At 33.8% G+C, this 16,217-nt stretch overlaps 1 protein-coding gene across 2 annotated transcripts in view; it reads right to left on the minus strand.

Moving 5' to 3' along the window:
- met (MET proto-oncogene, receptor tyrosine kinase) overlaps positions 1-16,217 on the minus strand; it is a 147,153-nt gene that overhangs the window by 25,839 nt on the left and 105,097 nt on the right. For both annotated transcript variants that reach the window (XM_062043023.1, XM_062043024.1), the window contains one exon: positions 10,670-10,879. In XM_062043023.1, coding sequence (XP_061899007.1) covers positions 10,670-10,879 — 210 coding nt within the window. The remainder of the gene's footprint in view (positions 1-10,669; positions 10,880-16,217) is intronic.

Below are 16,217 nucleotides of genomic sequence, written 5' to 3' on the forward strand. Positions count from 1 at the left end.
TCATCCTCAGAGGCGTTTCGAACCGGAAGTTTAGCGGCAAATTTCAAATGTCACTTTATAAGTTAACCCGGCCGTATTGGCATGTGTTATAATGTTAAGATTTCATCATTGATATATAAACTATCAGACTGCGTGGTCGGTAGTAGTGGCTTTCAGTAGGCCTTTAAGCCAGCCATGACATGATGTTCTTTACAAGTGTATGTACACTTTTGACCACCACTGCAAGTGTGTGTGTGTACACAAGTGTGTGTGTGTGTCTGTGTATATATATATAAGTGTGTGTGTGTATATATATAAGTGTGTGTGTGTGTATATATATAAGTGTGTGTATATAAGTGCGTGTGTATACAAGTGTGTGTGTTTGTGTATATAAGTGTGTGTGTGTGTGTATAGATAAGTGCGTGTTTGTGTTTATAAGTGTGTGTATATATAAGTGTGTGTTTGTGTATATAAGTGTGTGTATATATAAGTGTGTGTTTGTATATATATATAAGTGTGTGTATGTATGTGTGCGTGTGTGTGTATAAAAGTGTGTGTGTTTGTGTATATAAGTGTGTGTGTATATATACGTGTGTGTTTGTGTATATAAGTGTGTGTGCATGTGTAAATGTGTGTGTGTGTGTGTATACATAAGTGTGTTTGTGTTTATAAGTGTGTGTATATATATAAGTGTGTGATTGTGTGTATAAGTGTGTGTATATATAAGTGTGTGTATATATGTGTGTGTGTGTATATGTAAGTGTGTGTATATAAGTGTGTGTGTATACAAGTGTGTGTGTTTGTGTATATAAGTGTGTGTTTGTGTATATAAGTGTGTGTATACATGTGTGTGTGTGTATATATATATAAGTGTATGTGTATATAAGTTTGTGTGTATACAAGTGTGTGTGTTTGTGTATATAAGTGTGTGTGTGTAGATAAGTGTGTGTTTGTGTATATAAGTGTGTGTATATATGTGTGTGTATAGATAAGTGTGTGTTTGTTTTTATAAGTGTGTGTATATATAAGTGTGTGTTTGTGTATATAAGTGTGTGTATAGATAAGTGTGTGTTTGTATATATATATATATAAGTGTGTGTATGTATATAAGTTTGTTTGTGTATATAAGTGTGTGTTTGTGTATATAAGTGTGTGTGTATATATAAGTGTGTGTTTGTATATATAAGTGTGTGTGCGTGTGTATATGTGTGTGTATACATAAGTGTGTGTTTGTGTTTATAAGTGTGTGTGTATATATATAAGTGTGTGATTGTGTGTATAAGTGTGTGTGTGTATATAAGTGTGTGTAAATATGTGTGTGTGTGTATATGTAAGTGTGTGTATATAAGTGTGTGTTTGTGTATATAAGTGTGTGTTTGTGTATATAAGTGTGTGTGTGTGTGTGTGTGTGTGTATATAGATAAGTGTGTGTTTGTGTTTATAAGTGTGTGTATATATAAGTGTGTGTTTGTGTATATAAGTGTGTGTGTGTGTATAGATAAGTGCGTGTTTGTGTTTATATAAGTGTGTGTATTACTACAAAGCTGAGTTCGACAAAGCAACCCCCCCCCGTACCAAAAAGCACTTGATGAAAGCGGATACAACTTCTTCACCCTCACCTACGAACCCACGCCAGGGAACCAAGCAAAAAGGAGCAGAAAACGAAACAACATTATTGGCCACAAATTCCTCACCCTGATCGACAAACACTTCCCCGAAGGCAACACCCTAAGAAAAGTATTCAACAAGAACAACATTAAATTGAGCTACAGCTGCATGAACAACATGCGACAAATCATTTCAAACCACAATAAAGCAATTGAAAAGGAGCCGCCCACCACCAGGCGGAACGACTCCAAAACCGACAAAGGCTGTAACTGCCGCAAGAAACCTGATTGCCCTCTCAACGGGGGGGTGCTTACAACCATCAGTCGTTTACCAAGCAAAGGTAACACGCGAGGACATTAACACATCCGACACATGTGTAGGATTAACTGAGGGAGAATTCAAAACCAGATGGAACAATCACAAGGCTTCTTTCAGGTGCAAAAGCCTGCGGAACACTACAGAACTCTGCAAACACATTTGGAACCTCAAAGACAATAATGTTGAATACTCAATAACATGGCAAATTCTTGCATCCAGCACACTTTACAACAGTGGTAACAAAAGATGCAACCTATGCTTAAAAGAGAAACGGTTTATTATATACCGTCCAGACTTGTCATCCCTCAACAAGCGCAGCGAAATTGTATCAGCATGCCGTCACAGAAGGAAACACCTCCTAGGTAACACATGAGCCAATCACCACGCCCCCACGCCTGCCTGCACCCACCCGCTCTGTGCCCTATATAAACCATGGTATGTGAATGCTTCCATTAAAATCTCCTGAGGATTGAGGAAAACCCCTCATGAAACAGGCCTGTAGAGATGAAATAGTCTTGTGATTTTTCCCCACACATACATATTACGCTCTACCACGGTATCGAGCACTATTTTTTTGGATAATCTAATTAAGACATATAAGTGTGTGTTTGTATATATATATATATATATATATAAGTGTGTTTGTGTGTATGTATATAAGTGTGTCTGTATACAAGTGTGTGTGTGTGTCTGTGTATACAAGTGTGTGTGTGTTAGTGTATATAAGTGTGTGCGTGTATACAAGTGTGTGTGTTAGTGTATATAAGTGTGTGTATATAAGTGTGTGTGTATACAAGTGTGTGTGTTAGTGTATATAAGTGTGTGTATACAAGTGTGTGTGTTAGTGTATATAAGTGTGTTTGTGTATATATATAAGTGTGTGTTTGTGTATATATGTGTGTGCGTGTATAGATAAGTGTGTGTTTGTGTATATAAGTGTCTGCATATATAAGTGTGTGTATATATAAGTGTGGGTTTGTATATATATAAGTGTGTGTATATATGTGTGTGTTTATATGTAAGTGTGTGTATATATGTGTGTATATATATAAGTGTGTGTATATAAGTGTGAGTGTATACAAGTGTGTGTGATAGTGTATATAAGTGTGTGTGTGTGTTTACAAGTGTGTGTGTTAGTGTATATAAGTGTGTGTGTGTATATATGTGTGTGTTCGTGTATATAAGTGTGTGAAAAATGTGTGTGTGTGTGTATAGATAAGTGTGTGTTTGTGTTTATAAGTGTGTGTATATATAAGTGTGTGTTTGTGTATATAAGTGTGTGTATATATAAGTGTGTGTTTGTATATATATATATAAGTGTGTGTATGTATGTGTGCGTGTGTGTGTAAAAGTGTGTGTGTTTGTGTATATAAGTGTGTGTGTATATATACGTGTGTGTTTGTGTATATAAGTGTGTGTGCATGTGTAAATGTGTGTGTGTATACATAAGTGTGTTTGTGTTTATAAGTGTGTGTATATATATAAGTGTGTGATTGTGTGTATAAGTGTGTGTATATATAAGTGTGTGTATATATGTGTGTGTGTGTATATGTAAGTGTGTGTATATAAGTGTGTGTGTATACAAGTGTGTGTGTTTGTGTATATAAGTGTGTGTATACATGTGTGGGTGTGTGTATATATATATAAGTGTATGTGTACATAAGTTTGTGTGTATACAAGTGTGTGTGTTTGTGTATATAAGTGTGTGTATATGTGTGTGTGTATAGATAAGTGTGTGTTTGTGTTTATAAGTGTGTGTATATATAAGTGTGTGTTTGTGTATATAAGTGTGTGTATATATAAGTGTGTGTTTGTATATATATATATATAAGTGTGTGTATGTATATAAGTTTGTTTGTGTATATAAGTGTGTGTTTGTGTATATAAGTGCGTGTGTATATATAAGTGTGTGTTTGTATATATAAGTGTGTGTGCGTGTGTATATGTGTGTGTATACATAAGTGTGTGTTTGTGTTTATAAGTGTGTGTGTATATATATAAGTGTGTGATTGTGTGTATAAGTGTGTGTGTATATAAGTGTGTGTAAATATGTGTGTGTGTATATGTAAGTGTGTGTATATAAGTGTGTGTTTGTGTATATAAGTGTGTGTTTGTGTATATAAGTGTGTGTGTATATATATATGTGTGTGTGTGTGTGTGTGTGTGTATATAGATAAGTGTGTGTTTGTGTTTATAAGTGTGTGTATATATAAGTGTGTGTTTGTGTATATAAGTGTGTGTTTGTATATATATAAGTGTGTGTATACATGTGTTTGTGTGTATATATATATAAGTGTGTGCGTATATAAGTTTGTGTGTATACAAGTGTGTGTGTTTGTGTATATAAGTGTGTGTGTGTATATATAAGTGTGTGTTTGTGTATATAAGTGTGTGTGTATATATGTGTGTGCGTGTAGATAAGTGTGTGTTTATAAGTGTGTATATATATAAGTGTGTGTTTGTGTATATAAGTGTGTGTATATATAAGTGAGTGTTTGCATATATATAAGTGTATGTTTGTGTATATAAGTGTGTGTATATATAAGTGAGTGTTTGCATATATATAAGTGTATGTTTGTGTATATAAGTGTGTGTATATATAAGTGAGTGTTTGCATATATATAAGTGTGTGTTTGTGTATATAAGTGTGTGTATATATAAGTGAGTGTTTACATATATATAAGTGTGTGTGTGTGTGTGTGAATGTGTGTGTGTGTGTGTGTGTGTGTGTGTGTGTGGCAGCTGTGGGCAGTGAGACGAGTACATTTCAATCTTGTTATCTGATGAAATTTCATTTCTTGCTGATAAAAAAAGTGACTCTGCTGAGATGAATGGATGGGGGAGGGGCTGTCTGAGGTAGACTGGGCCGTGGGGTCAAAGGTCAGACTTGGAAAAAAGGCTATCCTGTGAGCTGTGGAGCACACAGCTGCCACAAAGCGTCTCGCTGCGCTCAGCCCGGCAAAATAAAAAAAGTCAACGATTTGTTTCATTGTGTGTGAAAATGTCAAGAGCTTTGGCCTTGGCACGGAGAACAATGCACCACAACACGCACGCACGCACACGCACGCACACACACACACACACACACACACACACACACACACACACACACACACACACACACACACACACACACACACACACACACACACACACACACACACACGCACACACACACACACACACACACACGCACACATGGCGCAGGGTACAAACGATGGGAAACAAATGGCACTTCCTGTTTTGATGTGAGTATTGTTTCCTTCATGAGTTAAAGTGTGCACGTGTGAATGTTAGCATGTGAAGCACACTAACTCACTTCCTGCAATAAACACCATGACATCATCATCATCAACATCATTATCATCATAACCATCATATCATCAACCTAAAAATTATCATCATCATCTTAATCACATCATCTTCATCATAATCATTATCTTCATCAACATCATCATCATACTATCATCATCATCAACATAATCGTCATCATAATCATCATTGTCATTACCATCATCGTCATCATTATCATCATCATAATCATATCATCAACATTATCATCATCATATCATGATCATTATCTTCATCAACATAATCATCAACATAATCATCATCAACATCATCCTAATTTTCTTCATCATCATCATCATCATATCATCAACATCTTCATTATCATAATCATTAACATCATCATCATCATTAGCATCAACATAATCATCATCTTCATCAACATCATCATCATATCATCATCATTATCATCAACATAATTATCATCATTATCATCAACATAATCATCATCATAATCATCATCATCATTACCATCATCGTCATCATTATCATTTTAATCATCATAATCATATCATCAACATTATCATCATCATCATCATATCATGATCATTATCTTCATCAACATAATCATCATCAACATCATCATAATTTTCTTCATCAACATCATCATATCATCAACATCTTTATTATCATAATCATCAACATCATCATCATATCATCAACATCTTCATTACCATAATCATCAACATCATCATTATATCATCACCATCATCATTAGCATCAACATAATCATCATCTTCATCAACATCATCATCATTATCATAAACATAATCGTCATCATAATCATCATTACCATCATCGTCATCATTATCATCATATCAACATTATCATCATCATATCATGATCATTATCTTCATCAACATCATCATCATATCTTCAACATCATCATTATCATCATCATAATTTTCTTCATCAACATCATCATCATCAACATCTTCATTATCATCATCATCATGTCATCCTCATTATCATCAACATAATCATTATCATAATCATCATATCATCATCATTAGCATCAACATAATCATCATCTTCATCAACAACATCATCATCATCATCATATCATCAACATAATCACCAACAACATCATCATTATCATCATCATAATTTTCTTCATCAACATCATCATATCATCAACATCTTCATTATCATCATCATCATGTCATCCTCATTATCATCAACATAATCATTATCATAATCATCAACATCATATCATCATCATTAGCATCAACATAATCATCATCTTCATCAACAACATCATCATCATCATATCATCAACATAATCACCAACAACATCATCATTATCATCATCATAATTTTGTTCATCAACATCATCATCATCAACATAATCATCATCATCATATCATCATCATATCATCAAAATCAACATCATCATCATATCATCAACATCTTCATTATCATCATCATCATAATTATCGTCATCAACATCATCATGTCATCAACATAATCATTATCATAATCATCATCATATCATCAACATCATCATCATAATCATATCATCAACATCATCATTATCATCATCATCAACATCATCATCATAATCATATCATCAACATAATCATCAACATCATCATTATCATAATCATCATCGTATCATCAACATTATCATTATCATAATCATCATCATATCATCAACATCATCATAATCATATCATCAACATCATATCATCAACATCATATCATCAACATCATCATCATCATCATATCATCAACATCTTCAATATCATCATCATAATCATATCATCAACATCATCACCATAAGCATCAACATAATCATCATCTTCATCAACAACATCATCATCATCATATCATCAACATCATCACCATAAGCATCAACATAATCATCATCTTCATCAACAACATCATCATCATCATATCATCAACATAATCACCAACAACATCATCATTATCATCATCATCATCATCATCATTTTGTTCATCAACATCAACATCATCATAATCAACATAATCATCATCATCATATCATCATCATATCATCAAAATCAACATCATATCATCAACATCTTCATTATCATCATCATCATCATAATTATCGTCATCAACATCATCATGTCATGAACATAATCATTATCATAATCATCATCATATCATCATTATCATCATCATAATCATATCATCATCATATCATCAACATCCTCATCATAATCATATCATCAACATCATCATCATCATATCATCAACATAATCATCAACATCATCATTATCATAATCATCATCGTATCATCAACATCATCATTATCATAATCATCATCATATCATCAACATCATCATAATCATATCATCAACATCATATCATCAACATCATCATCATCATATCATCAACATCTTCATTATCATTATTATAATCATATCATCAACATCATCATCATTAGCATCAACATAATAATCATCTTCATCAACATCATCAACATAATAATCATCAACATCATCATAATATTATCAACATCATAATCATCATTAGTATCATTATCCTCATCATCATATCATCATCATAATTTTATCATCATAATATTATCATAATCATCATAATCATCATCATCATGACACATGAAGATTTCCCACACATGCTTTTTCACCAATCCTCTGCTCACAAGTTTAGTCCATCAGCTTTAGTGGCACACAAACCTTTAGTGGCACACGCCCAAAGACTTTCAGTCGTGACGTGTCACAAAGAAAGGGAAATATCATTTCATATGATCGGACATGGATCAGGACTCGGTAGTATCCATGGACTTGGGGCCGTACTTTTATAAGCACTGAAGGTAATACTTTTATAAGTATTACTTTAAAAAGTATGTTACCTTCACTACTTATAAAAGTAGGTTACATTCAGTACTTATAAAAGTATGTTACTTTCAATACTTATTAAAGTATGTTACTTTCAGTACTTATAAAAGTGTATTACTTTCAGTACTTATAAAAGTATGTTACTTTCAGTACTTACAAAAGTATGTTACTTTCAGTACTTATAAAAGTATGCTACATTCAGTACTTATAAAGGTGTGTTACTTTCACTACTTATAAAAGAATGTTACTTTTGGTGCTTATAAAAGTATCTTACTTTCAATACTTATAAAAGTATGTTACTCTCCTTACTTATAAAAGTGTGTTACTTTCGGTACTTATAAAAGTGCGTTACTTTCAATAACTTTAAAAGTATGTTACTTTCAGTACTTATAAAACTATGTTACTTTCAGTACTTATAAAAATGTGTTAGTTTCCTTACTTATAAAAGTATGTTACTTTCCTTACTTATAAAAAAAGACATTAATTTTGGTACTTCTAAAAGAATGTTACCTTTGGTACTTCTAAAAGTATGTTACTTTCCTTACTTATTAAAGTGTGTTACTTTCAGTAATTATAAAAGTATGTTACTTTTAGTACTTACAAAGTATGTTACTTTTGGTACTTATTATAGTGTGTTACTTTCCTTACTCATAAAAGGGTTGTAGCTGCCTGGAGGTGAACTTTTATAGCGGTTTTGAAGGAGGATAGAGATGCCCTTTCTTTTATACCTGTTGGGAGCGCATTCCACATTGATGTGGCATAGAAAGAGAATGAGTTAAGACCTTTGTTAGTTCGGAATCTGGGTTTAACGTGGTTAGTGGAGCACCCCCTGGTGTTGTGGTTATGGCGGTCATTTACGTTAAGGAAGTAGTTTGACATGTACTTCGGTATCAGGGAGGTGTAGCGGATTTTATAGACTAGGCTCAGTGCAAGTTGTTTAACTCTGGCTCAAGGTGGAGGACAGAGTTAAACAACTTGCACTGAGCCTAGTCTATAAAATCCGCTACACCTCCCTGATACCGAAGTACATGTCAAACTACTTCCTTAACGTAAATGACCGCCATAACCACAACACCAGGGGGTGCTCCACTAACCACGTTAAACCCAGATTCCGAACTAACAAAGGTCTTAACTCATTCTCTTTCTATGCCACATCAATGTGGAATGCGCTCCCAACAGGTATAAAAGAAAGGGCATCTCTATCCTCCTTCAAAACCGCTATAAAAGTTCACCTCCAGGCAGCTACAACCCTAAACTAACACCCTCCCCGGATTGCTAATAATCAAATGTAAACAATCAAATGCAGATTCTTTTTCTTATGCCTTCTGATCTCTCTCTCTCTCTCTCTCTCTCTCTATGTCCACTACTTGATGTCCATATCCCCCCCCCACCCCACCCCCCCTCCACACTCCTGATTGTAAATAATGTAAATAATTCAATGTGATTATCTTGTGTGATGACTGTATTATGATGATAGTATATATGATAGTATATATCTGTATCATGAATCAATTTAAGTGGACCCCGACTTAAACAAGTTGAAAAACTTATTCGGGTGTTACCATTTAGTGGTCAATTGTACGGAATATGTACTTCACTGTGCAACCTACTAATAAAAGTCTCAATCAATCAATCAATCAAAGTATGTTACTTTCCCTACCTTTAAAAGTATGTTACTTTCTTTACTCATAAAAGTATGTTACTTTCAGTACGTATAAGGGTATGTTACTTTCCCTACTTAAATAAGTATGTTACTTTCCTTACTCATAAAAGTATGTTACTTTCAGTACTTATCAGGGTATATTACTTTCCCTACTTGTAAAAGTATGTTACTTTCCTCACTTATAAACGTATGTTACTTTCGGTACTTATAAAAGTATGTTACTTTCAGTACTTATAAAAATGTATTACTTTCGGTACTGATAAAAGTATGTTACTTTCCTTACTTATAAAAAAAACAACGTTACTTTTGGTACTTCTAAAAGAATGTTACTTTCCTTACTTATTAAAGTATGTTACTTTCAGTACTTATAAAGTATGTTACTTTCGGTACCTATTAAAGTATGTTACTTTCCTTACTCATAAAAGTATGTTACTTTCCCTACTTATAAAAGTATGTTACTTTCCTTACTCATAAAAGTATGTTACTTTCAGTACTTATAAGGGCATGTTACTTTCCCTACTTATAAAAGGATGTTACTTTCGGTACTTATAAAAGTATGTTACTTTCCTTACTTATTAAAGTGTGTTACTTTCAGTACTTATAAAAGTATGTTACTTTCGGTACTTATAAAAGTATGTTAATTTCCTTACTCATAAAAGTATGTTACTTTCAGTACTTATAAGGGTATGTTACTTTCCCTACTTATAAAAGTATGTTACTTTCGGTACTTATAAAAGTGTGTTACTTTCAGTACTTATAAAAGTGTGTTACGTTCAGTACTTATACAAGTCTGTTACTTTTGGTACTTATAAAAGTATGTTACTGTCAAGATGTTACTCAGTGCTGGTTCGCAGTAGTACACAGCTGTACTCCATCATGGCTGGATACAGATCCTGGATCCTTTGAGGATGACCCGGGTCTTACCTTGAGCTCCACAATGCTCTTGTTGTCCTTGGAGGTCAGCTTGGGGTCCTGGAAGAGGGGGTCCTCCACGTAGATCAGGTCCCACTGGTCCGTGGAGTAGCCGTCTAGGATGAAGGCCACCTTGGTGACCACGGGCGGCGGCAGGCCCAGCTTGGCCAGAGAGGGTGTGGTGCACTGGATGGTGGTGCGGTTCTCACCATACACGCAACTCTGCAGACAACACAGTGTGCAAACAAACAAACAAATAAAAACTGGTGAGTGTGTATATATATATATATATATGTATACTGTATATCTTTGGAGTGTCCAGACTGGCACCAGAACCCGTGTGACTTGAGGGTCAAGACACTGAGGGTCCTTCAAGTCCTCCGAGCACGCCTTGATGGAAGGTGTTTGTGCACACGTACATTGTCTGATTGTGTTCTCCCATGAAGAACCAAGACCAGAAGGGATCAATCCTGACTGAGGTTTAGTCCTTTGTGTTGCTGTTCCTATTGTGTGCACGGCCATGACTGATGCTGCTGCAGAACCTTCACCTTGGAGTTACCTTTATGGGGGTCGCTTTGTGTCTTTGGTACCAAACGCCTTTTTCACACGCAATTTGAATTTTGTGAACCAATTTTTTTTTTTTTACGTCAAATTATGCTGCCAATTTCATTGAACATAAATTCAGTGTAAAAAAATTCAGTGTAAAAAAATGTAGTGCTCAAAAATTCAGTGTAAAAAATGTTGGTGTATAAACATTTTGCGTTTAAAAATTCAGTGTAAAAAAATTTAGAGCTAAAAAATTCAGTGTAAAAAAAATTTAGTGCTAAAAAATTCTGTGTTAAAAAAATGAGTGTTTTAAAATTCAGTGTAAAAAAATTTGGTGTATAAAAATTCAGTGTAATAAAAATTTAGTGCTAAAAAATTCAGTGTATAAAAAATGTGTGTATAAAAATTTTGTGCTCAAAAATAGTGTAAAAAAAAATTCTGTTTTAAAATTCAGTGTAAAAAATTTGGCGTATAAAAATTCAGTGTAAAAAAATTTAATGCTCAAAAATTCAGTGTACAAAAAATTCTGTGTATAAAAATTTTGTGCTCAAAAATTCAGTGTAAAAAAATGTATGTTTTAAAATTTAGTGTAAAAAATTCGGTGTATAAAAATGTTGTGTTTAAAAATTCAGTGTAAAAAAATGTAGTGCTCAAAAATTCAGTGTAAAAAAATGTTTTGTGCTAAAAAATTCTGTGTTAAAATAATTTGTGTTTTAAAATTCAGTGTAAAAAAAATTTGGTGTATAAAAATTCAGTGTACAAAAATGTTGTGCTCAAAAATTCAGTTTAAAAAAATTCCATGTATAAAAATTTTGTGTATGAAAATTCAGTGTGAAAAAATTTAGTGCTAAAAAATTCAGTGTTAGAAAAAAATCAGTGTAAAAAAATTCAGAGTGTTAAAGTTCAGTGTAAAAAACTTAGTGCTCAAAAATTCAGGGTAAAAAAATAATTGTGTTTTCAAATCCAGTGTAAAAAATTTCAGTGTATAAAAATTTAACGTAAAACAATTCAGTGAAAAATTCAGTGTAGAAAAAAATCTTTGCAAAAAAAATTCAGTGTAAAAAAAATTCAGTGTAAAAAAATGTGGTGCTGAAAAATTCAGTGTAATTTTTTTTTTCTAACTCAGTGTAAAAAAATGTAGTGTAATAAAAGGTTAGTGCTGAAAAATTCAGTGTATAAATAAATCAGTGTAAAAAATTCAGTGTAGAAAAATTTAGTGTAAAAAAAAAAAGTGTTTAAAAATTCAGTGTAAAAAACGTTAGTGTAATAAAAAATTTGTGCTGAAAAATTCAGTGTAGAAAAAAATCTGTGTAAAAAAATTCAGTGTATAAAAAATTCAGTGAATAACAATTTAGTAACACATATACATGTATACATACATACATACATATATATATAAATAAATATATAAATATATATATCCTGCAGCACGCATGACCAATGGACGTGTCTAAGTCCTGCAGCACACATGACCAATGGACGTGTCTATATCCTGCAGCACACAACACATGACTAATGGACATGTCTATGTCCTGCAGCACACATGACCAACGGACGTGTCTATGTCCTGCAGCACGCATGACCAATGGACGTGTCTATGTCCTGCAGCACGCATGACCAATGGACGTGTCTATGTCCTGCAGCACGCATGACCAACGGACGTGTCTATGTCCTGCAGCACGCATGACCAACGGATGTGTCTATGTCCTGCAGCACACATGACCAATGGACGTGTGTATGTCCTGCAGCACATATGACCAATGGACATGTGTATGTCCTGCAGCACACATGACCAATGGATGTGTCTATGTCCTGCAGCACACATGACCAATGGACATGTGTATGTCCTGCAGCACACATGACCAATGGACATGTGTATGTCCTGCAGCACACATGACCAATGGACGTGTCTATATCCTGCAGCACACAACACATGACTAATGGACATGTCTATGTCCTGCAGCACACATGACCAACGGACGTGTCTATGTCCTGCAGCACGCATGACCAATAGACGTGTCTATGTCCTGCAGCACGCATGACCAATGGACGTGTCTACGTCCTGCAGCACGCATGACCAATGGACGTGTCTATGTCCTGCAGCACGCATGACCAACGGACGTGTCTATGTCCTGCAGCACGCATGACCAACGGATGTGTCTATGTCCTGCAGCACACATGACCAATGGACGTGTGTATGTCCTGCAGCACATATGACCAATGGACATGTGTATGTCCTGCAGCACACATGACCAATGGATGTGTCTATGTCCTGCAGCACACATGACCAATGGACATGTGTATGTCCTGCAGCACACATGACCAATGGACATGTGTATGTCCTGCAGCACACATGACCAATGGATGTGTCTATGTCCTGCAGCACACATGAGGAGGTCAACACAATAACACACTTGTGGCGCGTCTTCCCAGGCCGGTCTTAAGTCTTCGGGTTAGTGGAGGAATGCTGCCGGCGACAGCTGGAGCTCCACGCTCGCTAATGACCTCCCACTTCCACGCACGCACTTCTCCGTGCGGCCGTGCGGCACACTTCCTCTGCACCTTTTTGCAAAACACGCACGCCGTAAAAGCTGCCGAGGAGGAGACGACAGGCACTCAGGCACCTCCTGCCAGCGTTGAGCTGACGAGCGTAAAAGCACACGTAGACGCAACAACGGCAGCCAGCACGTCATCGGCGAAGACACTTTTTGGAGGCTTTTTTTTTTTTTTTTGGGTGCAAACTGTAAAAACATTGATAGAAACACCATGAGTCATCATAGTGGGTCCTCCAGGAGGCTGCCTCATGGGGAGACTTTTATTTTAGAATCCTGCCCTCCTCCATCTGGGACTTCTTTTCTTTTCTTTTGGTTCCTTTGCTCCTTTACATGGAACATGTTGCCGAAAGACCAGAAAATAACTCAACTTGTTTCTTTAAAAAACGCTTTTAAGTCCAGACTGAGATGACCTTTTTAATGTCTTTTGATGTAATTGTTTTGCTGCCTCCTGGCCAGGACTCCCTGGAAAAATAGTCTTTTTTTTTCCATCTCAATGGGAATTTCATGGTCCAATAACATCAAATATTGTGCTGCCTGCATATCAAGCACACTATAGCAACATAGCTGTACAAAAATGAGGAACTACTTTTCAGGCGTAGTCACAGTTGTAGTGTAAAAAAATTCAGTGTAAAAAAATGTTGTGCTGAAAAATTCCGTGTTGAAAAAATTAGTGTTTTAAAATTCAGTATAAAAAAAATTAGTGTATAAAAATTTAGTGCTGAAAAATTCAGTGTAAAAAAATATTGGTGTATAAATATTTAGTGTTAAAAAATTCAGTGTAAAAAAAAAATGGTGTTTTAAAATTCAGTGTAAAAAAAAGTGTGTTTTAAAATTCAGTGTTAAAAATCTTTGGTGTATAAAAATGTTGTGCTAAAAAATTCAGTGTAAAAAAAAAATTAGCGTTTTAAAATTCAGTGTAAAAAAATTTTGTGTATAAAAATTTTGTGTATGAAAATTCAGTGTAAAAAAAATGTAGTGCTCAAAAATTCAGTGTAGAAAAAAATCAGTGTAAAAAAATTCAGAGTATAAAAGTTCAGTGTAAAAAAAATGTGCTCCAAAATTCAGTGTAAAAAAATTAGTGTTTTAAAATTCGGTGTAAAATAATTTTTTGTGCTGAAAAATCCTGTGTTAAAAAAATTAGTGTTTTAAAATTCAGTATAAAAAAAATCGGTGTATAAAAATTCAGTGTATAAAAATGTAGGGCTGAAAAATTCAGTGTAAAAAATTTTTGGTGTATAAAAATTTTGTGCTGAAAAATTTAGAGTAAAAAAAAATTTGTGTTTTAAAATTCAGTGTAAAAAAAATTTGTGTATAAAAATTTTGTGTATGAAAATTCAATGTAAAACAATTTTGTGTATTAAAATTCAGTGTAAAAAAATTTTGTGCTGAAAAATTCCGTGTTAAAAAAATTTGTGTTTTAAAATTCAGTATAAAAAAAATTGGTGTACAAAAATGTAGTGCTAAAAAATTCAGTGTAACAAAAAATTAGCGTTTTAAAATTCAGTGTAAAAAAATTCGGTGTATAAAAATTTTGTGTATGAAAATTCAGTGTAAAAAAATTTAGTGCTCAAAAATTCAGTGTAAGAAAATTCAGTGTAAGAAAAATTTAGTGCTAAAAAATTCCGTGTAGAAAAAAATCAGTGTAAAAAAAATTCAGTGTAAAAAAAGTTTGTGCTGAACAATTCTGTGTTAAAAAAATGAGTGTTTTAAAATTCAGTACAAAATTTCAGTGTATAAAAATTTAGTGCTGAAAAATTCAGTGTAAAAAAATGTGTTTTAAAATTCAGTGTAAAAATGTTTTGGTGTATAAAAATTTTGTGTATGAAAATTCAGTGTAAAAAAATTTTGTGCTCAAAAATTCAGTGGAAGACATTTCAGTGTAAGAAATTTTTTGTGGGGGGGGGTTGGGGGCGTGGTTATTTACAGATAGAATTCACCAACTTGAGTATTTCATATATATATATATATATATATATATATATATATATATATATATATATATATATATATATATATATATATATATATATATATATATATATATATATATATACATATATATAAAATACTTGACTTTCAGTGAATTCTAGCTATATATATATATATATATATATATATATATATATATATATATATATATATATATATATATATATATATATATATATATATATATATATTTACATAGAAAAAAATAAAAAATACTTGAATTTCAGTGTTCCGGTGGCTATCCATTAGATGGCAGTATTGTCCTGTTTGACTTCTCCGTTCATTGGGCAGGCAAGCTGTTTATATTGTGGGAAAGCGGACGTGAGAACAGGCTGTCCCCGCTCAGGTCCGCATTGAGCTGGAGGGGGCGTGGCCTCCAGCTCCGGCTGAATACCGGGAGTTTGTCGGGAGAAAATCTCTGCCGGGAGGTTGTCGGGAGAGGCGCTGAATACCGGGATTCTCCCGCTAAA

This window comes from Entelurus aequoreus, linkage group LG03 (genome assembly GCF_033978785.1).
Source record: "Entelurus aequoreus isolate RoL-2023_Sb linkage group LG03, RoL_Eaeq_v1.1, whole genome shotgun sequence".
Classification (NCBI taxonomy): Eukaryota; Metazoa; Chordata; class Actinopteri; order Syngnathiformes; family Syngnathidae; genus Entelurus; species Entelurus aequoreus.